The sequence below is a fragment of the Oncorhynchus mykiss genome, chromosome 9 (assembly GCF_013265735.2).
Source record: "Oncorhynchus mykiss isolate Arlee chromosome 9, USDA_OmykA_1.1, whole genome shotgun sequence".
Taxonomy (NCBI): domain Eukaryota; kingdom Metazoa; phylum Chordata; class Actinopteri; order Salmoniformes; family Salmonidae; genus Oncorhynchus; species Oncorhynchus mykiss.
In genome coordinates this window covers 26058110-26082740 of record NC_048573.1, presented here as the reverse complement: position 1 = coordinate 26082740, position 24631 = coordinate 26058110, and the positions used below count along the sequence as shown (strand labels likewise).

General features: G+C 45.1%; 1 protein-coding gene across 7 annotated transcripts in view; it reads left to right on the top strand.

The window, feature by feature from the left end:
• The window catches only part of LOC110531840 (neurexin-2), a 1034463-nt gene that overhangs the window by 817712 nt on the left and 192120 nt on the right, over positions 1–24631 (top strand). For all 7 annotated transcript variants that reach the window (XM_036987703.1, XM_036987707.1, XM_036987704.1 and 4 more), the window contains one exon: positions 4287–4468. In XM_036987703.1, the coding sequence (XP_036843598.1) occupies positions 4287–4468 (182 nt within the window). The remainder of the gene's footprint in view (positions 1–4286; positions 4469–24631) is intronic.

The window sequence follows — 24631 nt, the reverse complement described above, 5'->3', positions numbered from 1 at the left end:
CTCTCTCCTTTCCTATCTCTCTCGTATTATTGTTCTCTCTCTCTCTCTCGTTTCCTATCTCTCTCGTATTATTGTTATCTCTCTCTCCTTTCCTATCTCTCTCCTATTATTGTTCTCTCTCTCTCCTTTCCTATCTCTCTCGTATTATTGTTCTCTCTCTCTCTCCTTTCCTATCTCTCTCGTATTATTGTTCTCTCTCTCTCTCCTTTCCTATCTCTCTCGTATTAGTGTTCTCTCTCTCTCTCTCCTTTCCTATCTCTCTCGTATTATTGTTCTCTCTCTCTCTCTCCTCTCCTATCTCTCGCGTATTATTGTTCTCTCTCTCTCTCTCCTTTCCTATCTCTCTCATATTACTGTTCTCTCTCTCTCTCTCCTATCTCTCTCGTATTATTGTTCTCTCTCTCTCTCTCTCTCTCTCTCTCCTTTCCTATCTCTCTCGTATTTTAATTTTCTCTCTCTCTCTCCTTTCCTATCTCTCTCGTATTATTGTTCTCTCCTTTCCTATCTCTCTCGTATTATTGTTCTCTCTCTCTCCTTTCCTATCTCTCTCCTATTATTGTTCTCTCTCTCTCCTTTCCTATCTCTCTCGTATTATTGTTCTCTCTCTCTCTCTCCTTTCCTATCTCTCTCGTATTATTGTTCTCTCTCTCTCTCCTTTCCTATCTCTCTCGTATTATTGTTCTCTCTCTCTCTCTCCTCTCCTATCTCTCTCGTATTATTGTTCTCTCTCTCTCTCTCCTTTCCTATCTCTCTCGTATTACTGTTCTCCCTCTCTCTCTCTCCTATCTCTCTCGTATTATTGTTCTCTCTCTCTCTCTCTCTCCTTTCCTATCTCTCTCGTATTATAATTTTCTCTCTCTCTCCTTTCCTATCTCTCTCGTATTATTGTTCTCTCTCTCTCTCTCCTTTCCTATCTCTCTCGTATTATTGTTCTCTCTCTCTCTCCTTTCCTATCTCTCTCATATTATTGTTCTCTCTCTCTCTCTCCTTTCCTATCTCTCTCTTTTAATATTGTTCTCTCTCTCTCTCCTGCTTCCCCTCTCCCACTCCTTTGCGATAATTTCCTCTCGCGTTCCCTCTTCTACCCCTTCCCTCTCCCTCCATGTCTCACGTCTACACCTCTTTCTTACCCCATCCCTGGTGTGTAGAAAAGGGAGAGGTTTTTGGTGGTTAGCATGGCTCTGCATGCATTGTCTCTGCACCAATGGTCGAGCAGACCAGGAGCAGGTGTTGGGTGTCTCTGAAACACTAAGACGTGGGCTCAGTCAGGGAGAACCTGCCAGACTACCTCATTAGATGCCTCGTCACCTCTTTGTCTCTTCGCTTAGTGGGCTGCTGCAGGGTCGCCGTAACAGCAGGTGGCCACCACTTCTGCAGACAGCCGGCCTGCCGCCACACAGGACAAGGACTAAAGAAAATAAACTGAAAAAAAATCATACACTTAGAGGGGGGAGTGGAAATAAAGTTTATTTGAAGATTATTTGGCAAAAGGTACTTTGCAGCTTTTGAGTTTGTGCTATTACGGTGGGAGGTGTTGAATTGAAGAGATGTTCATCTCTTTGCTCTGGGCATGACATCTGGAATTAAATTGCTAATAGAGTATGCAGTGTTGGTTTACTGCGATATGAGTAAACTGAGATGCAGATATTCTAAATATAAGCTCAGAAAAAAAAGAAACGTCCTCTCACTGTCAACTGCGTTCATTTTCAGCCAACTTAACATGTGTAAATATTTGTATGAACATAACAAGATTCAACAACTGAGACATAAACTGAACAAGTTCCACAGACACGTGACTAACAAAAATTGAATAATGTGTCCCTGAAAAAAGGGGGATTCAAAATCAAAAATAACAGTCAGTATCTGGTGTGGCCACCAGCTGCATTAAATACTGCAGTGCATCTCCTCCTCATGGCCTGCACCAGATTTGCCAGTTCTTGCTGTGAGATGTTACCCCACTCTTCCACCAAGGCACCTGCAAGTTCCCGGACATTTCTGGGCGGAATGGCCCTAGCCTTCACCTTTCAATCCAACAGGTCCCAGGCGTGCTCATTGGGATTGAGATCCGGGCTCTTCCCTGGCCATGGCAGAACACTGACATTCCTGTCTTGCAGGAAATCACTCACAGAACGAGCAGAATGGCTGGTGGCAGGGTGAACCTGCAGGAAGGGTACCTCATGAGGGAGAAGGATGTCTTCCCTGTAACGCACAGCGTTGAGATGACAACAAGCTCAGTCCGGTGACACTGCCCCAGACCATGATGGACCCTCCACCCTCAAATCAATCCCGCTCCAGAGTTCAGGCCTTGGTGTAACGCACATTCCTTCGACGATAAACGTGATTCCGACCATCACCCCTGGTGAGACAAAACCGCGTCTCATCAATGAAGAGCACTTTTTGTCAGTCCTGTCTGGTCCCTCGACGGTGGGTTTGTGCCCATGGCGACGTTGTTGCTGGTGATGTCTGGTGAGGGCCTGCCTTACAACAGGCCTACAAGCCCTCATTCCAGCCTCTCTCAGCCTATGGCGGACAATCTGAGCACTGATGGAGGGATTGTGTGTTCCTGGTGTAACTCGGGCAGTTGTTGCCATCCTGTACCTGTCCCGCAGGTGTGATGTTCGGATGTACCGTTCCTGTGCAGGTGTTGTTATATGTGGTCTGCCATTGTGAGGTCGATCAGCTGTCCGTCCTGTCTTCCTGTAGCGCTGTCTTAGGCATCTCACAGTACGGACATTGCAATTTATTTCCCTGGCCACATCTGCAGTCCTCATGCCTCCTTGCAGCACGCCTAAGGCACATTCACGCAGATGAGCAGGGACCCTGGGCATCTTTCTTTTGGTGTTTTTCAGAGTCAGTAGAAAGGCCTCTTTAGTGTCCTAAGTTTTCATAACTGTGACCTTAATTATCTACCGTCTGTAAGCTGTTAGTGTCTTAACGACCGTTCCACAGGTGCATGTTCATTAATTGTTCATGGTTCATTGAACAAGCATGGGAAACAGTGTTTAAACCCTTTACAATGAAGATCTTTGAAGTTATTTAGATTTTTACAAATTATCTTTGAAAGACAGGGTCCTGAAAAAGGGACGTTTCTTTTTTGCTGAGTTTATATGAGGTGGGAATTTTCTGTCTTCAGTTATCATCATCATCATCATCATCATCCTCATCCTCACCATCATCCTTTCTATTGATTTATTGACAATGCTCTGCATTCTACCCTGACAAATTGAGAAAGAGAGGTATTGATTGTAAAACTTTGCTCTGGGAATGACGTCTGGAATTGTCTATGGATTGCATAGTGTTGATTTAATGTTAAGGTTAATGACTCTTTGTCATCTTCATCCTCATCATCATCATCATTTACATTTATCCCACAATGCTCTGCATTCTTCCCTGCCAGATAGAGGAGGGGAGAAATCAAAACCCTTTGTTGTGCATCTTCTTCCTCTAAGCCGTTTTTTTCATGCTGTGGGCTAGTTATAGTATTTCAGTCACGCATCTTGTTTATTTAGAAAAGAAAATTAGATTGGAAGGCTGGGACCCAGAGAGCCGAGGCATCACGTGCCTCATGCTGAAGCAAATAGAGGGGGGGGGGGGGGGGGGGGAACTCACACCTGAGCGGGGGAGCTGCTGATACTGTTACAGCCTCTGTTCCTCAATCTCTCTGCAACATGGCTGCCTTCCTACCGACAGCCATTTTAGAGCAGTTTCCTTCCATGTATCTCCTCTCATCTTGAACTGCCCTAATGCCTTTGAGCAGGAACACTACAACAGAACAGAGTGGTGTAGTGGTGGAACAGATGAACTCTCTGCCTCGAACTGTTCTCGCACTGCCTTCATCACTTCCAACCATTGCGTCTCACACCTTGTCGCCACCCCCTTTCCTAATTTCTTTCCCTCCCTCCTCTTCCTCGCCCATCCCTCCTCTTCCTCCTCCCTCTCTCCGCCTGCTCTTCTGTCTCCACTGCCATGCAGAGATAATTAGTCAGCGCAGAAGAATACAACCAGGAGAAAGGGGAATTGGACTTGCCACGTTACTCTGTAGAAACGGAATGATTTTGATGTGAGAGAATAGGCTCTGTCCCAGAAAGCACTGCTTTGTGTGTGCCAGATTAGGGAAGACATACCTGCTATGGCTCAACAGCAGACAACGACAAGCACCTACCTTAAACCAAAGCTTTGTTTTCGATAGTTTGTTCTTTGGCTTTGACCTTCCACTGCACCACATGATATAGGTCTATGGAATAGTATCCATCATATATGACACATTGGCCCTCTTCTGTCCACAGCTGGGACAACCTACATCTTCGGGAGAGGAGGAGCCCTCATCACATACACCTGGCCCCCCAACGACCGGCCGAGCACACGGGCAGACCGGCTGGCGGTGGGATTCAGCACGCAGCTGAAGGAGGCCGTGCTGGTCAGGGTGGAAAGCGCAGAGGGACTGGGAGACTACCTGGAGCTGCACATAGTAAGTGACTACCTGCGGAACTGCAAGGGGTGATATAAGGGGGCATGGGTGGGGAGTTGGAGGCGGGAAGTCATTGGTGGAGGAGTACATTGGTTTGCCTACTGGTGGGTTGAGTGGGTTGGAGGGACATACAGTTTAAGGGGACAGTAAATTGGAGGGACACTTATTTGGAGGGACAGCGTGTGTCAAGAGATGGCTGGGGTTGAAGGGGTACACGGGGACTGGGGACAGTGGGGATGTGGTTGAGACACATTGAGGAGTGGTAGGTTGAGCTCATATGGTCCAAAGTTGGAGATGTACAGGTGAAAGTAACTACTCAAAGAACGATCATTGAGCAGGTCTTTACATCTCATTCACTCTTACCAAACTAGTAATTACTCTATCCCTGCCACTATGACTCTCATATAGTCTAGGTAAAAGGCATTTTAAACAGAACCCTGCCTAAGGATAACTTTATAAGGCAATTAAAGGACATCGGGCATTTTAAAAAGGCATTAATGCTGCCTGTAAATGGCTCGTTGACCCATGTGATCCCTGCCTACCGACGAGATTCAAAGCCCATATTATTATTTTAATGGATGCCTTTCTGTTAATTATCTGCTCCCTGCCGAACCCACTGACTCTGTTCCTCTCAGCATGTCACCGGTGTCAAACACACACACACACACACACACACACACACACACACGCACTTCGCCTGCAGCTATAAAGAGAGGCTTGTGCCAGCTGCTCTGCTAGCCAGTGCCTGTGCTTTTACGGTCTCTGTCTCCATGCTGCCTCTCTCACTCAGGGCTCACACTGACTAACTACAGCCTTCAAGGCAGAGTGGTAACAGTGTTGTTTTGCCCTCTCCTCTCCTCTTTTCATCTCCATCCTCATTCTCCCTATTTCAGCTTTCCTTAAAACCTGTAAAAACACAACCTAGGTTTTAGGTTTTCTGAAAGAAGGCTGTAAGACAATGAATTGACAAGGAAAGTATGAAGGGGACAGCTCTGCTCGAGTATGAAGATGAAATTGACAGTCATTAAAATAGAAACAAACACACTCAACATGTCCATAAATCATTTATCAGCGACTCGGATTATCGAGGCGGAGAGTGTTGGAAAGGTTTTTCAAATACTGAGAGGACCTAGTATAATTTGAATGCATGTTAAAAAAAAAAGAACAACAAAAAGCAGCTGGGCTATAAAGGAAGATTATACCATGATGCCAGATTGGAGTGGAATGGCACATTGTCCATTTGACACAAACATTAGCACATTATAGGCCTCGGAGTCTGTACAACCTTGTTGACTGCTGCTGAATAATTAATGAATAGTCAGACACATCCAACCTTTTTTAAAAGAAGTCCAATTTGTTTTACTAGCAAGCACTGAAAATGTGCAAGCCTTTAAAAAAAATGTATATATTTTTTTTTTTTTACTGTAGGGCCGTGGCCTATAGCACGCCCTGCACCCTTGCGCATAATTAGTTGGGAGGAGGAGGAGATGTTGAATAGAGAGACAAAGTTGGCAAAACAATTTCTAATAATCATTAGTAAACACTCCTGCTATTAGGTCAAGTTTATCTACATGAAAATACAAAATAAATACAAATCCTGAATTGAATGTTGCCCTATTTAAACGGTTTTAACTGTTATTTTATTTTCATGATGCTACATGGTTATGAGTCTCTCCAGAGATGTTTGATCCGGTTCAAGTCCTGGCTCTGGCTGGGCCACTCAAAGACATTCTGAGACTTGACCCGAGGCCATTCCTGCGTTGTCTTGGCTTGTGGCTTAGGATCATTGTCCTGTTGGAAGGGGAACTTTCTCCCCAGTCTGAGGTCCTGAGTGCTCCAGAGGAGGTTTTTATCAAGGATCTCTCTGTACTTTGCTCCGTTCATCTTTGCCTCGATCCTGACTAGTTTCCCAGTCCCTGCCGCTGAAAAACATCCCCACAGCATGATGTTGTCACCACCATGCTTCACTGCAGGGATGGTGCCAGGTTTCCTCCAGGCGTGACGCTTGGCGTTGATCTTGGTGTCATCAGACCAGAGAATCTTGTTTCTCATGGTCTGATTGTCTTTAGGTGCCTTTTGGAAAACTTGGGCTGTCATGTGCCTTTGACTGAGGAGTGGCTTCAGGCCTGATTGGTGGAGTGCTGCAGAGATGGTTGTCCTTCTAGAAGGTTCTCCCATCTCAACAGAGGGACTCTAGAGCTCTGTCAGAGTGAGCATCGGGATTTTTGTTACCTCCCTGACCAAGGCCCTTCTTCCCCGATTGCTCAGTTTGGCCTTTCCCCAGATCTGTGCCTCGACACAATCCGCGGAGCTCTATGGACAATTCCTTCGACTTCATGGCATGTTTTTTTGCTCTGACATGCACTGTCAACTGTGGGACCTTATCCTGATGACGGGTTAGGGTTCCCTTTTGGGAACGACCAGCTGGAACGTGGCGCATGGAACGCAAAAATATTCTTAGAAATATTTAACCTCCACACATTAACAAGTCCAATAGCTCAAATGAAAGATAAACACCTTGTTCATCTACCCAGCATGTCAGATTTTTTAAATGTTTTACGGCGAAAACACACCACATATTTATATTAGACCACCACCGAAACGAAGACAAGAGGCAGCCATTTTGTCCCAGAAAATATAAAATTATAAAAGCAGGATTAAAAAATAAATCATTCACTAACCTTTTGAAAATCTTCATCAGATGACAGTAATAGGACATGTTACACAGTACATTTTTTTTTTCAATAATATGCCATTTATATCCATAAATGTCCATTTACATTGAATTCATGTTCAGAAAATACTGAAAAATGTCAGCAGAAAATATAGGTAGCGCCGCAAGATAACGTAAATAGACATCATAAACTTTGACTAAATATACATGTTCTACATATAGTTAGAAAGATACACTGCTTCTTAATGCAATCGCTTTGTTACATTTCTTTTTAACGTTACAGAAATCGCTCACTATACAATATTCTGAGACGGCGCTCAGACATAAGCAATATTTCTCCGCTATGTTGGAGTCAACAGAAACACACAATTTCAGCATAAATATTCCCTTACCTTTGATGGTCTTCGTTCAGAATGTACTGGAAGGGTTCATACTTACCCAAAACATCATTTGGTTTCAAGTCTTGTGTCTTTGTATTAGCATCTGCTAACAATATCAGCTGAAATGCACCCAAAATGTCCTCTGGTCCGGAAAAGTTGCGCATCAAAACTTCAAAATGACATATTATATGTCGACTAAACAGGTCAAACTAAGTGCCGAATCAAGCTTTAGGATGTTCTAAACGTACAAAACAATTTTCAATTCAACCGGTCATTGTTAGTTCTCCTCTGGAGTTCTGGAACAAAGGAATGGATGGGACCAATTCGAGCCCTAACGCACAGGTATTTTCTCGCGACACTCACTCAATTCACTCCCATAGGGCCAAAACTCGCGGGATTTGAACGATTAAACGCTCTACTGAATGAGGACATATAGTGGAAGACATAGAAAGTGTCCCCAGATCCATAGCTGGTTGGGAAGGGTGAAAGTTGATCACGTCAAAGTTGCCCCAACTTTCATGATCCCAAAACTAGTTTGGAAGAATGCCTGCCCTGTGAGTTCTGCTATACTTACAGACATAATTCCAACGGTTTTAGAAGCTTTAGAGTGTTTTCTATCCAATAATAATTATATTATATGCATATATTAGCAATTTTTGACAGATTTTTTTTCAGTTTACTATGGGCACACAATTCCTCCAAAGGGGGCAGTATTCTGCCTAGCCTTAAGACAGGTGTGTGTGTGCCTTTCCAAATCATGTCCAATCAATTGAATTTACCACACGTGGACTCCAATCAAGTTGTAGAAACATCTCAAGGATGATCAATGGAAACAGGATGCAGTTGAGATCAATTTCGAGCCTCATAGTGAAGGGTCTGAATACTTGTGTAATTAAGTTTATAAAAACATTTTTTAAATACGTTTGCAAAAATGTCTAAACTGGTTGTCGCTTTATCGTTATGGGGTATTGTGTGTAGATTGCTGAGAATTTTTGATTGAATCCATTTTAGAATAAGGCTGAGAGTCAAGGGGTCTGAATACTTTCAGAAAGCAATAGCCTAAATGGGGGCACATTTTACTGGAGGGGCATGGAGGAGATTCGGGATCATTCCCCCCACTGCCCATTCCCCCACGTATTTCCATGACAATTCCATTGTATTGGTCGAGTCCGATTGACCTCTTTACCGCATCTATGATTCGAATTAACGTTCTGTATTACCTTGGTAATCCACCATCGGTAGATAGAACATTCCAAATTACCATGGAAATGATTGCATCACAATACCAGGCAGCCATTGCGAGTGTACTGTACAGTACCCATGAGTTTACTAGTCAAATTGTCGGGGTTAGAACTTCCAAGCCTGCTCTATTCATTCTATTTCTATGTGGGACACATGTACACACACACACACACACACACACACAATGGGAAGAGAACTGGCTCAGTGGTTGTACTTCATACAACAGGCCAAGGTCAAAACGAATGTCCTCACTGGTATGTAATTAATAATCATACTAATGCTAGCATATCTAAGCAGTTATTGACAGAAACCATATTGATAGTATTGCCATCTCAATCGTCATTCAGTCATTGCGTACAGTATTCACCACACATCTCAGAGATTTTCCAATTGATGAGTCCACAAGCAGACTTCACAACTGAATCGTCACTTCACATACATTTGTATAGTAGCCTCCTGTGTTATCACACTTTAACGGTTGGTTTGGATTTCCCATTGTTATTAAAGTCCATCCTGCCCATGATATACTAGACAACATACACATGGCCACAACTATTACTACTACTACTACTACTACTACTAATAATAATAATAATAATAATAATACTTTTACAGATCCACTGTCTCATCTGCCCAGCCATGCAATGTGTAAATTTGATCTCCACTGTAAAAAGCATCTAGACAATATCTCTGACATTTGCAGCATTGCTTCAATGTTGAAATTCGGGAGTTGGGACAAGACAGACAGGCAGCTTTTCTCAGCCAGTTGAAATCGTGAATCCGCATTTTTACGTGTTTATACAAAGACATGTAAAACAGATAAAACGAAACAAAATGTCCCACGTTGTCCCACGTTGGCTGTCCTTCCAGCTTCAATCTGAAGTGATTGTGTTAGTTGTGTACTTGGCTAGCTAGCAGGGGGGGGGAAGAGCCTCCATGGCAACCTGCAAAGTCCTGTAACTATTCAAGGGGTTGGGTTAAATGCGAAAGACACAGTTCAGTTGAATGCGTTCAGTTGTACATCTGACTAGGTATCCCCCTTTCCCTAACCAGCACTTGGGTAGTTTTTGCTTTACATGGCATTCAATACGAAAAGAAGGCTTAAAATTGCACTTGACAACCAGTGTTCGTGAATGTAGCATCACGTTTTGTTGAAAAATGTATGGTTTGGGAAAGATTTAGGCTTTTTGAATCTGGTAACCCGTTGTATAAAAGCAATAATAAACTCAAGACCATTTGTTATGGACTTCGTGGCTATGGTCACTGACCACGTCACTGCCATGATAAAAAATGTCATAACACATGGCCTATCATGTAGTATTGCTTAAATATCGCCCAGCCTTCCATAACACACTATATCACATGGGCTTCCATGACAGTTCATTGCCTTGTATCATCACAGTGTGCTCCTCCCAGTATATTAGGGTGCATCCCGAATGGCACCCTACTCACGATATTGTGCGCTGCTTTTGATTAGAGCCCTATGGGGTTATATAGGCAAAAGGGTTCCATTTGAGACACTGGCAGTATACCAGTGTGTCAGTGTTAGTGAATCATTGGTGTGTAGGTTTCATTATAGGGCTGATGAGCGCTGGTACGACCCTGCCCTCCACTTTCTGGACGTCTGAGCAGCTCCCTGCTTTATTGAATTGAATACCTCCTTCCCTCCCTCCATCTCATTTCTCATTCATCCTCTCATTATTGTTGATTCCATCTCTTTCTCTTTCGCTCGTGCTCTCGTTCTCATTCAGTCTCACTCATTTTTGTCCTCCTTCTCTCCACCCTCCCTCTGTCCCCCATCACGTCCGACCATCAGCCTCTCTCTCAGCTCTGCTCTTGCACCAGTCCCCCTGCAATTACATTTGATTTGCTCTGCGCTCCTCCTGAGTCATTCACCCAAATGACTCCCCTCCCTCCCCCCATGCAACAATGTCTGGGCCTCTTTAATTACTATTAGCTCCCTGGTAGAGGACAAGCAAGAGTCAAATTAAGACCAGGACTTAGGGGGCGTTTCCCATGTGATATGCATTGGCTCTATCTCTCGCTCACAGCACCCCACCCCGCGCGCGCACACACACACACACACATACATGCACGTGCACACACACACCCAAAGCACAGGCACGCACTGTCTGTCAATGTCGCACAAACACATGCAGACACCTCCCCTCTCTATCGCGTTCTCCCTCTCTCACACACACACACATGCATGAACACACATACTGTATACACACAAACACACACCAGGGCTGGACATACAAGGCTGCCCGCTGGCCCACAGATCTTTTGGAAATTTCCGGGCCAGTCAATCATCTTCATCTTGGGCCAGTGAACGGAAATTATGCTATTTTCAATGTAGTCTATATAATTGCTGGGGGAAAAAACATTATGTGGATTATTTATCACGTGCGCACAGCACACAAAGCCTAGTTTGTAATGTGTTGGACAGCAAGAGCGCACAGCTCTCAACTGGTTGTCATGTGGAGCAGCTCACAGAAGGAATAACGACAGCGGTAGGGTAGGTAGGAAAGATGTTTACACTTCTGACAGCTACCAGGAAATGCTACGTTAACAATGGGTTTGCAAACCAGGTATTTCAAAGGTTTAGTCCGAAGTCTTGGTTGAATCTTTGCGATGGGCAATTCAGTCATGATGCGCTTTTTGAAAGAACATTTCTAAAGGCCCCCCCCCCCCCCCGCCCCAAACTTCCCAACTAATTGTTGCCTACTAAGTAGGCCTACCTGGCACAATGATATCATGATGATTTGTTTGAACCACGGGGTATTTGTTTTGTGAACTCTGACGCCACATGTAGCCTTCCCTGGACATTGTACAGTACAAAAACACAGCTAGCAAAACAATTGAATTCAAGGGCAACTACACCCTCCAATTTTGAGATATTTTTGACTATTTTCTCCAGACCTCAAATGTGGTCTCCTAATGTGGTTTAAGCATTGCTGTGGACTTGAGAGCATCCCCCTCAACATCAACAAAAAACGTATGATTTTGAGAGTGATCCTAAAGGAAATTAACAGAAAGAAAAATGAATTTAAGAAAAGATCAAAACTGATTTCATAGTGCCCTACAACTGTAGACTGCTGACAGTTCAAAATGAAAGATACAATTTAAATTATGTGCTAATCATCCGCTTCCCTGGGCCAGTATTGTTTTCATTCGGGACGGTAGCTTTAAGTTTCCACTGGCCCTGTGTGCCACTGGCAAATTTATCGGAATGTCAATGCCCTGCACACACTGTCTGTCACTGTCACAGGGGCCAAATCTTCAGTGTCTGTGTCTCACATCTCACTGACATTTCCCATGAGCCTCGAGGGGATGATAGAAAGAGACTGGGTGAACGTATGGTACTGTAGCTGATAAGAATGCCCAACCTCCTCCCCGTCCTGTTGCCTCGGGGCCTGGGACCTGTCTCTGAAAGGCCCAATGCATTACTCATCCACAAACAGTAACCTCTGGGGAAACTCGATAGAGCTTTGTAGGGGAAATTTCTGTAGAATACAGAGTACAGACTATGCTCTGAGCTCTCTCTTTTAAGGCAGCATGGAGATAAGGTTTTTTCTCCTCCCACTGCCTGTGTCCCAAAAAGCACCCTATTTTCTACATAGGGCACTACTTTTGACCAGTAGTCCAGTATGGCTCTGGTCAAAAGTAGTGCACTAAATAGGGAACAGGGTGCCATTGGGGATGCATCACCGTGTGTCTTCATATGGCTCATTATTCATCAACTCAACAGCATCCATTTTGGGGTGATGAGTCACTGATGCTGCTGATAGAACACTTGTCAGTCATGTTTAAGGAGCAATTTCCTTGTTAACTTACATTACCATCATGGTAAATAGCCAATTTAGCTGAATGATAGTGTTACGGTGAGTGAATGAGGACCCAAAAGCGAACTAACTTAAACAGAGCTTCTTTAATAACCAAACATAGGTAGGCTCAGATAGACCGGCAGATTCCGACAGGACAGGACAAGGTTACAGCAAACATGACGATAGTCTGGCTCAGGCATGAAACACAACAAACAAGAATCCGACAAGGACAGGAACAAAAACAGAGAGAGATATAGGGGACTAATCAGAGGGAAAAGGGGAACAGGTGGGAGAAGGGGTGACGAGGTAGTCAAGAGGAGACAAGGAACAGCTGGGGGAAAGCGGGGGAGAAAAGGTAACCTAATACGACCAGCAGAGGGAGACAGGGTGAAAGGAAAGGACAGAAAGACACAACATGACAATACATGACAGATAGGTGATTTGTAGACCATTCGCCATAGTTCCAAGTTTAGCTGACAAGCCAGACTGTATCCAAACTTCTAACGGAAAAAAAAGAGGGAGTGAAAGTTGGTGTGTATCTATGGTCCTAACAAATGACAGTGAGTTGTCACGGTAACGGACCCATCGGAAATGGCCCTCATCTGCAGTTACCGAGCCGACCAGGAGTCTGTTGTTCAACAAGGTTTCCTGGGTCATCGCTTTAAATAAGCCAAGCGCTGATTTCATGTTTAGAGGTCTATTCCTCAGAAGACCCAGCCAATGTCTAGTGTGACGGGCAACAGGTCCTCATAAATGATGGAGAAGTGTGTTTCAGGGTCATGGTGAAATAGATAGCGATGGTCCCTCGCAAGATGGTATCTCTCTCTCTTTTGAAGCATTCCTTTGGCCGTAATGTTCCTTTTACGGCTCCCTCTTACAGGGAAATTATTTGTGAGTCGAAAATTTTTCTTTGGATGTCTTGGTGATAGCTGGGAAGAGATGACTAGCTAACGGGAGCGTTCGGGAGTGTTTCTCTGAGTTTCTTCTCCCGTTCGGGAACGCTGGAGATGTTGCTGCCAGATAAAGGTAGATGGCGTTGCAGATAAAACTGTCGAGGAGAATCAGCTCCTTTTATCCTCTCTCCATCCCTGTCAGCCCCCTTCGCTGTGAAGATCGGCGCGCACACACACACACACACACAGACACACACACACACACACCTACACTCTTACACGCATAGTCACATACACATACACCCACACACACTGATTCTCTATGGCACACACACATTCTCTCCCCTTATATTTCTCCCTCTCACCTTGTTTACATTTTGCTACCCCACACCTGTTTCCCTCTTAAACGAGTGTCACTTTTAAAAATCGCTCCCCTTCATCATGCCTAGGGAGTCATCGCAAGCCAAACATGCGTGTGTGTGTGTGTGTGTGTGTGCGTGCGTGCGCGTGCATGCTTGATAAATGCTCTGCCGGCAGAGTGGGGCCAGCGGTCACCGGTGGTAACGAGATAGGGCCCTGGTGGGTTTGGCAGGGGCCTCTCCTTGGCATGTGAGGGGCCGGACAGCTATCGATTAATCCTGCCTTTGTGGCCCACTAATAAAGCCTCGCCTGACAGCCTCCACCTGGCTCTCCGTGCTCTCCTTGGTCTTCCTGCCTCTGCAGGGGGTTGGGGACTTTCTCCCCTCCACGAGGAGCTGCTTGGAGGTCAATGCCCCACACATGTCTGGGGTGCTTTGGGGAATACCAGAGATGCATAAATATGGCAGCCCCCAGACACTTATCACAAATGCCCTGTTTGCTAAGTTCTCTATGTTGTACATGTTCCTTGTATTTTTTTTGTATTGTCATTAGCACAGTACACATGATCTCAATTTTAGCTCCAAGATGGAGGTAATTTGATCACCCGAAAAATGTGATTGTGCCAATTTATTGGTGCATTGATCCATGTCAAACGCTGTAGTTTCAAAACTCAGTGCTTAGTGCTAAAACAACGACGTCATATCTGAATTCCAACATCTTTATGCACCCTCGCCATTACCATCCATTAGTTTCAGGCACACCAGAGGATGTGGTCCAAGCCCTGGGAGACATTTTGGCACCACAGCTGCAGGATATACTACAGTCTGCAGTTTCTGTGTGGAATCAGAGACTGAACCAAAATGACCGGATGAAGTCGAAGCAAAGAATGGACAGATAGATCTTTTAACCATTTTGAGTTTGGACATATTCAGACAAGTACAGGCAACCACCCAGGTAGGCTAGGCACATAGTCACACAGTTAGCTAACACAGTGGATAAGTCGAGAGCACAGAACCGATCCCTTGTGTTTGAGGTGGCAGTGGTGGGTTCGCGGTGGCGATGAGGCTGTGAATGCCCAGTGAGTTCTGGGTGAAAGTAAATGGATTGCCTCCCCAGGATCGATAAGCTATTAAAGGAGCAGGGAGACAGGACTGTCCTGCTGTATCCTGATTGGTCTAATCACCTGGGGGGGGGGGGGGGGGGTGGAGCGCCCATACACCTCCTACAGATACCCCTCTATCTACCACAAATGGGTTCAAGTAGTATTTGTTTCATTACAAGTACGCCGAGAGGTTTGATTGAGCCTGCCGCGATGGCCGCCTAGATGGCTCAAGATGGGCGCGGTTTGCACTTTTGGGACGACTCCATTGATTCCTTTGCATCTCTTTCTACTCATTCACATCGCACTTCTGATCACACTTCTGATCACACCAATACAGCTTCATCACAATGGCATACAGCCAGTATAAATTCCAGTCCGGGTGCTGAGATTTATATTTAGTTTAGCGTGAGTCATTGTGTAAACAGTCATCTGAAACGTGTTATATTGAATTTAGCCGTAGCATCGCAGCAGCAGTAGCAGCTCTTGTTCACAACGTGATGTGCTTTTCATCTGGCAGAAAAATTGAATTGGGAGTTAATCCAATACAACTGCGACTCTCTCAACGCAGGATTCGTGGTTCTTGTTTCTCTTCCCGTTGACACACAAATCTTAACGTTTCTGTGGATCGGCGTGGAAGTGGTTTTTGCCCAAAAAAGTCTGTTGGCGAGCCCCTAAGTCCCTGTTTAGAGAAATGGATAGAGGGGAAAAAAGTGAAAGGGAGAGGGAGAGAATGGGTAGATTATGAATGACCAGCCTCTCTCCTCGTCTGTCCTGTCCTTTTCTGTGATGCCCTGAAAAGAGAGCTGCTGTACATTTCCGCTTTGGGGTCGCTCCTCAAATGTCACCACTGCAGCTCCATCCATGTAATCCCCCTGTAGCAGTACTTTAGCTGAGCCTGTATGTTCCTCCCTGCTTCTCTCTTTGTCCATCCACTTTGGCTGCAATGTACGTTCTGTGACTAAAACAAAATGCAAACGCTTCTGTATTGACTTTGAACCAAACGGTTCCTCAACTCCCCTCTAAACCTTCTCCCACGGATGGGTAACACTCCGTGACTTTCTGTTTTCTGACGGAGGTTGTGGACTCCCGGTGGGTAGCAGTGGATTTGTTTTCCGTCTCTGGAGGCAGTCAACCACACAGAGAGTGTATCTCAGAAAAATTGAAAGGGAGGAACTGGGAAAGGAAGAGAGAGAGACAGAGAGGGGGGGGGGGGGGGCAGGAGAGGGAGTGGAGAAAGAAATGGAGAGAGATCGGGTAGGGATAGACAGGGGAAAGAGAGAGGATACTTTCGGGCAAAGATAGAGAGGATGCAAATGTAGCGAGAGTTGGAGAAGAAAGAGGGCAAATGGAGAGAGAGATGTTTATCTCCGCTCAGCCATGCAGAGTTCACACGTACCCGTGTGCGGGTCCACACACTCAACGTAACCAAAGCCCCAAAGCCAGTCTGCCGAGAGCACCCTAAACAACTGCCGCCCTCGCCGTTGTTGACAAACCGAACAAAGCCCTGCGTAATTCAACATCAGCGGGGCATTGTTTTATTGTTGTTGTTTTTTTTCAAAATGCATGTTGTTAAGAATAGATGCGTCTCTGTCAATAGACGTTTTCAATGGATAGCACATTAGACTCTTGAAAGGGAAGTGGAGATAAAGGTGGAAAATGTTTTGTTTTATTCAAACTCCTCACGGGGCATAAGCTTCAGCAGGATGGGAATGGCTGCCATGTTGAATGTTTAGATCTTCTTCCAGCCTTGGCGAAGTGATAACTAGACAGCCACAACTGCCGCTCCCTCTGCCAATTCTCTACTCAGCAAGAGAACAGAACTGGAGCCTTTCTATTGGCCGGTTAGTCCTCTGCCCCTCCCTCTACTAGTGGAGTTGAGCTTTAGTCGGACGCTGGTCAGAGTGGGTTGGTCACATGAGGTGTGTGTGTGTGTGTGTGTGTGTGTGTGTGTGTGTGTGTGTGTGTGTGTGTGTGTGTGTGTGTGTGTGTGTGTGTGTGTGTGTGTGTGAGAGTGTGTGAGTGTGTGTGTGTGTGTGTGTGAGAGAGAGAGTGTGAGACCGACTGTTGTAGACGGCATGCCCAGAACTCGTGCATAGCTTTCCTCCCGGGCATTCCCTTTCATTTGAGCCCTCGTTTAACAGGCAATTAATTTGTGTTGTTTGGAAAAAGAGGAGGAAGATGGAGTTTGATACACTACATGACCATGGTATGTGAACACGTGCTCATCGAACATCTCATTACAAAATCATGGGCATTAATATGGAGCCTCTATAACAACCTCCACTCTTCTGGGGGGGGGGGGGGTTGGGCTCAGTGAGGCATTAGTGAGGTTGGGCTCTGATGTTGGGCGATTAGGCCTGGCTTGCAGTCGGCATTCCAATTCATCCCAATGGTGTTCGATGGAGTTGAGGTCAGGGCTCTGTGCAGGCCAGTCAAGTTATTTCACACCGATCTCGACAAACAATTTCTGTATAGACCTCGATTTATGGGATGGGGGCATTGTCATGCTGAGACAGGGTTGGGAGCACAGAATAGTCTAGAATGTCATTATATTCTGTCGTGTTAAGATTTCCCTTCACTGGACTTTACGGCTGTCACTATGCATTCGGGCAGATAGCGTTCTCCTAGCATCCACCAAACCCAGATCTGTTCGTCAGACTGGACTTTACGGTTGTCACTATGCATTGGGGCAGATAGCGTTCTCCTGGCATCCACCAAACCCAGATCTGTTCGTCAGACTGGACTTTACGGTTGTCACTATGCATTGGGGCAGATAGCGTTCTCCTGGCATCCACCAAACCCAGATCTGTTCGTCAGACTGCCAGATGGTGAAGCGTGATTCATCACTCCACTGCTCCAGGGTCCAATGGCTGCGACCTTTATACCACTCTAGCTGACGCTTGGCATTGCGCATGGTGATCTTAGGCTTGTGTGTGGCTGCACGGCCATGGAAACCCATTTCTTGAAGCTCCCAACAAACAATTATTGTGCTGACGTTGCTTCAGGAGGCAGTTTGGAACTCGGTAGTGAGTGTTGCAACCGAGGACAGACGATTTTTGTGCGCTGCGCGCTTCAGCACTCGGCAGTCCCGTTCTGTGAGTTTCCACTTCCCAATAACATCTCTTACAGTTGACCGGGTGTTGTAACTTTAATGTGTTGCAGAGTTAATGTTTAAGTTAATTCATTGAGCTGTATCTAAAGACATTTCTTTACAGTTATTTACATATCTAATTGTATTGGTTAGAATTGAATTACGCTTTTGACTGCAAGTTCCAGAATGCCTTGCGACAGGAAGGAGAGAGATAACGCGCCAGTTATGTGCAGGTGCAAAGTGATTTAGCTGACCTTTCCGCTAGCATCTTACCTGCATTGCTCTGTAGAATCTAAAGTGGTTAAATGTAACGTGAACAAGTATTATTACTAAAAGAAGCTTTCGTATCAAACCCGACGTCCCGAGTCATTACTTTGAAGACAGTTATTCTAAAACCGGGGCAGCTCTTGCAGGAACTAACTTGTTGGAAGGTGGCAACCTATGACGGTTCCACGTTGAAAGTCACTGAGCTCTTCAGTAAGGTCATTCTACTGCCAATATTTGTCTACGGCAATTGCATGGCTGTGTGCTCAATTTTATACAGCTGTCAAAAACGGGTGTGGCTGAAATAGACGAATCCACAGGGGTGTGGACTTTTGTACATATAGTCTATCTTCCCTGCCTCTGCATGCTGTATCAGAGATGTGTTTATAAAAATGATCTCTCTCTATATTCATCACCCTCCCTCTCCCCCCTCTCTCTTTCTTTCTCTCTCTCTATGTCTTCTCTCTCTCCCTCCCTCTCTCGTGTATCGAAGAGAGCTTTCACCCTAATCCCGGAGGTTTGACTGATATGAGTGATTGAGGCTATAGCTCAGTGAACAGAGAGAGGGGGGGGGGCGTTTTCCCCTCCTCTCTTCCCCCCGCCATGGGATTCCTTTGTTGGCAATATCAGAGGTAGGAAACTCAGGCCCTGTAAGATTGGCCCTAAAGGTGTGTGTGTGTGTGTGTGTGTGTGTGTGTGTGTGTGTGTGTGTGTGTGTGTGTGTGTGTGTGTGTGTGTGTGTGTGTGTGTGTGTGTGTGTGTGTGTGTGTGTGTGTGTGTGTGTGTGTGTGCGTGCGTGCGTGTGTGCGTGTGCGCGCGTGCGTGCGCGCGTCAACCCCTGAAGGAGCCTTCTACCACCACGTTGTGCTCTGAATCGTTCATGTGCTATCACCGGCCCCTCTGATAAGGTGCAAATATTATTCTGTAACAGCGGTTATTGCTATGCCAAATCCGCTGTTAGGACCACTTTAGATTGGATTTGGAGGCTGAGCTGGGCTGTAGTGCAGCGGCGGGGAGAAAGGGAGAGGGCCGCGAAGGGATGCTGAGAGTGGGTTATGTTTTGCTGCAGGTATATGCAGCAGGCAGACAGATATGCAATCCAATTGCTTGGCTCCCATACAGAATGTGTTCAGTCATGTGCAACGGCAGCACATGCTCATATGTACACACTCGCTGGGATCTCCTCCTCACTTCCCCTCTCTCCATCTGTATATATTTATCTCTTCTCTCTCGCATTCTCTCTCAATCTCTCTCAAACACACACCTTTGGTGGACTCGGTTACCTTCATAAAGATACAAGAGGAGGAAGAGAGAGAAAGGAAGATACATGTAAAGAAGAGGGGGGGGGGAGTGCTGGAGTAATGATGAGCAGGAGAGAAAGATGGCAAGAGGTGAGGAGAAAAGGAGTGAGAGAGGTAGATGAAGAGAGGGGAGGCGAGGAGAGATGGGCTGGGTGGATATGTTTATGCGGCAGAGGCAGAGGTCCTGTGGGAGCTCCCGGCCCTGGAAGAGTGCCACACACACACACACACACACACTACCTGACTGCGGCAAAAAGACACAGAGCAGCAGGCAAACACTATGCCTCTCTGAATCACCCCTCACCCCATACCACCCACTTGTCTTGACTTCCATCCAATCCTTTACGGTGATATTCATCCCTCACAGCCTCAGTCAGTTAGAGTTGTAACTATGGCTTATTCCGCCGTTCACCTCTGAGGCGGCAAGACAGAAAAAAATCCATCACCACAAATCATCTCATGTTTCCCACTTCCCCCAACATCAGCATTCAATTTGATGAGCGAGTTGGAGAAAATGCATCAATCCGCTCTCATTAACCACGTTTCCATCCACAGTATTTATGCGAGCACAGTCATACCGTATACAATAGAATCACGGCAGCTGTGATGAGGAAACAGGAAGTTTCGGTACAATTTTACAAATGCCAACAGATCATTTTGTTCTTTCGACATGTTGGGATCTTGTTGTGTCGGTAAAATGTATTCAAATAACATTTTCAAATCACATTTTTATTATGCAAACAACAGGTGCTTACTTACAGGCAGAATACAATATAAAATCAATAATGATGATAATAATAATAATAGGCATAGAAAAATAATAACACTAGGAATAAATACACAATGATTAACGATAACTTGGCTATAGACAAGGGGAACCAGAACCGAATCGATGTGTAGGGGTATGAGGTACAGTTGAAGTCGGAAGTTCACATACACTTAGGTCGGAGTCATTAAAACTCGTTTTTCAGCCACTCCACAAATTTCTTGTTAACAAACTAGAGTTTTGGCAAGTCGGTTAAGACATCTACTTTGTGCATGACACAAGTAATTTTTCCAACAATTGTTTACAGACAGATTATTTCACTTATAATTCACTGTATCACAATTCCAGTGGGTCAGAAGTTTACATACACTAAGGTAACTGTGGCTTTAAACATGGCTCTAGATGCTTCTGAAAGGCTAATTGACATCATTTGAGTCAATTGGAGGTGTACCTGTGGATGTATTTCAAAGCCTACCTTTAAACTCAGTGCCTCTTTGCTTTTAACATCATGGTAAAATAAAAATAAATCAGCCAAGCCTGGTTCATCCTTGGGAGCAATTTCCAAATGCCTGAAGGTACCACGTTCATCTGTACAAACAATAGTTCGCAAGTATAAACACCATGGGACCACGCAGCCATCATACCACTCAGGAAGGAGACACGTTCTGTCTCGTTGAGATGAACGTACTTTGTTGCGAAAAGTGCAAATCAATCTCAGAACAACAACAAAGGACCTTGTGAAGATGCTGGAGGAAACAGGTACAAAAGTATCTATATCCTCAGTAAAAGAGTCCTATATTGACATAACCTGAAAGGCCGCTCAGCAAGGAAAAAGCTACTGCTCCAAAACCACCATAAAAAAGCCAGACTACGGTTTGCAACTGCACATGGGAACAAAGATCGTACTTTTTGGAGAAATGTCCTCTGGTCTGATTAAACAAAAAAATAGAACTGTTTGGCCATAATGACCATCATTATGTTTGGAGGAAAAAGGGGGACGCTCGCAAGCTGAAGAACACCATCCCAACCGTGAAGCACTGGGGTGGCAGCATCATGTTGTGGGGGTGCTTTGCTTCAGGAGGGACTGGTGCACTTCACAAAATAGATGGCATCATGAGGGAGGAAAATTATGTGGATATATTGAAGCAACATCTCAAGACATCAGTCAGGAAGTTAAAGCTTGGTTGCAAATGGGTCTTGCAAATGGACAATGACCCCAAGCATACTTCCAAAGTTGTGGCAAAATGGCTTAAGGACAACAAAGTCAAGGTGTTAGAGTGGCCATCACAAAGCCCTGACCTCAATCCTTTTGAAAATGTGTGGGCAGAACTGAAAAAGCGTGTGCGAACAAGGAGGCCTACAAACCTGACTCAGTTACACCAGCTCTGTCAGGAGGAATGGGCTAAAGTTCACCAAACTTATTGTGGGAAGCTTGTGGAAGGCTACCCGAAACGTTTGATCCAAGAGAAACAATTTAAAGGCAATGCTACCAAATACTAATTGAGTGTATGTAAACTTCTGACCCACTGTTATTCTGATATTTCACATTCTTAAAATAAAGTGGTGATCATAACTGACCTAAGACAGAGAATCTTTACTAGGATTAAATGTCAGGAATTGTGAAAAACTGAGTTTAAATGTATTTGGCTACGGTGCAAATGATATAATAACTATCATATCGAAGTCAACTTTAAGTCACGCGGTGATATGGTGTGTGGTCCTCCCACTACCACTCAGGAAACCATGCACTTTATTAGGCTACAGATGAAATAAGTTATGATGAACTTCACAGGGTGGTGAAAGTGCACAGTGATTTTGATGCTCCTTTCCAATAAATATCGAGGGTCTTATTCTGGTGACATGATTGATGCTTGACTACCGCTTAACAAGTAAAATAGTCTCACTCTTATCCATAATAATCTCTTCATGTAGATTAGCCTACACGCACAGCCGACCCTCACTTTATCTGTGAGCTGTTGGCTAGAGAGCACGTTTCCAGACCAGAGTAGACACATTTGCTTTTTAACGCAATGCGATGGAAACACATTGAACTTCAGATTTTAGTTCGGTACATGAAATCAACAGCGAAGAAAGTACATTTTGTGTGTGCTACGTCATCACGTACTGACTCACGTACTGAACAAGTCAGTTGGGTGGAAACACATCACCGGTGGGAAAATGCGCAGATTTTAGATTTTAGTATGTCGCTAATTGGATGGAAACCTAGCTAGTCACTTTGATTCATTACGGCTGTATCTGCTACTCAGTCAGCTCCCCCTCACTGTCATTCCACATTGGGCTGGACCCAGGGAATACACACACACACACACGCACGCACGCAAATACACACACACACGCAAACACACACACACACACACACACACACACACACACACACACACACACACACACACCACCACTGGCACACAAATGACTCAAAACAAAGCGTTTGTTTTCCCACTCAAGTGGTTGGGCTTTCTCCCGTCAGCTTTAAAACAAAACAAAAAATGGAATGCAGAAAAGTTTCTCCTCTTGCCACTCATTTCCAATGCATGAGGACTTGTGAATGTTAAAGAACCAACCAGCTCTAACATTAAAATCCCAGTTGGGGTTTCTGCGGTGGAACTCACGGAGACGCAGAGTCAACAAGTGGCTCGTCAGAACTCACTGACGCTTTGATTTGCATCTAAGGGAATATGCCTACTTCCCCCGAATTTAGGGGAATGCAAACACACACACACACACACACACACACACACACACACACACTGCATAACAAGGCTCTGGAGGCGGTAGAGCTCTTTCCATTCGGATGAACTGCTAGAAAGTTCTACGTGATTTAGCGATTCATGTCACCGTCCCCCCATCATGGCTACATGTGCAGGGAGGAGATCGGAAGCAGAGAGCTTCGGGTTCATCATTCATTGAACACTGCCTGAGGGAGGAAGGGAAGCCATAATCGTAGTGTCTGTCTCCCATTCTGTTGTCTCTCTTTCCCACTCAGTCAGAACAACCAACTTGAATGATTCATTCCACGCCATTGGCAATCTGTGTTTTTGTAGACATGTTCTGTACTTCAACTTCTTTCTTTTGTACTCGGTAATTGTTAGCGTGCACGCTTAAAGTGTCTATGGGCGAACAGTGAGAAAGTGGACTGACAATTAAAAGAGACTATGTGGACAACAGGACGTCTGCCAGACGCAATATATGAGGGGACTGAGAGAGGGGTGGAGCAAATGAAAGATAATCCTCTCCTCTGCAAGTCCAGTTTCCAGGAAGTGAGCCCACCTCATCAGGCAACCTGCAGCGCCCAAATGGTGTCCTCGTTAAATAACAAATACTGCAGCCCCTTAAAACTAAGTCAGCAAACAGACAGGAGGACTCCCCCCCACCCCTCTCTCGTTATATCGTTCTCTTGTGCTCTCTCTCGTTATATCGTTTTCTTGTGCTCTCTCTTTCTCTCTCATTATATTGTTCTCTTGTGCTCTCTCTCTCTCTTTCTCTCTCGTTATATCGTTGTCTTGTGCTCTTTGTCTACTCTCCCCCTCTCTCTCTCTACTGAGTCAGGTGTACCAACACTTATTTTAACACCATGTCCCAGGCATGGCTGACGAGGTGAAGGAGAGTTAGAGCCTGTTAGTCAGGAAGGAATTCCGGTAAAAGAAAATAATGTCCAAAGTCCGAGTCAGACTGGGGAAGATGGAGGATGTCACAATGGCTGGAGACTGTATCTTAGAGAGATTTTGGTGGGGACAAAGAAATCTTATCATGCAAGATGTCACTGGTGGAAAGAAGGACAACGATTTAGACAAAGACTTTCACAATTGCAGAGAGGGGACTGGGGAGAGAAAGTTGTACTGGATGGAGGATGGCATTGCAGGAAAAATAGAAAAATAGAACAATGGCAGGTGACAACGGTGCGGGCGTTCATTTGTATTGTCATATGTCGGATTTAGACTGACCGCAGCATTCTCTGGTCTAACTAATCGGGTGTTTGTGTGCAGATCCCCAAGACAGTGGGCCTGTCTTGCCTAATGAGGGTTTTGGTTGCTCATCTCCTCTGCATTGTAAAGAACTGAGAGTCCTGACATTGTAAAAACACACTGAGACAGAGCTGGATATCTTCCCAGAGCAATTAGCTGAGCCCACATGCCTGTTGGATTAATACACCAATGAAATTAGCTCTCCCCAGCTGTACCACACTACTCTAAGTCTGCTCCAACGTGACAAGGCTGTGGTAGTTTAGTTTGCAAAGCTGCCCTC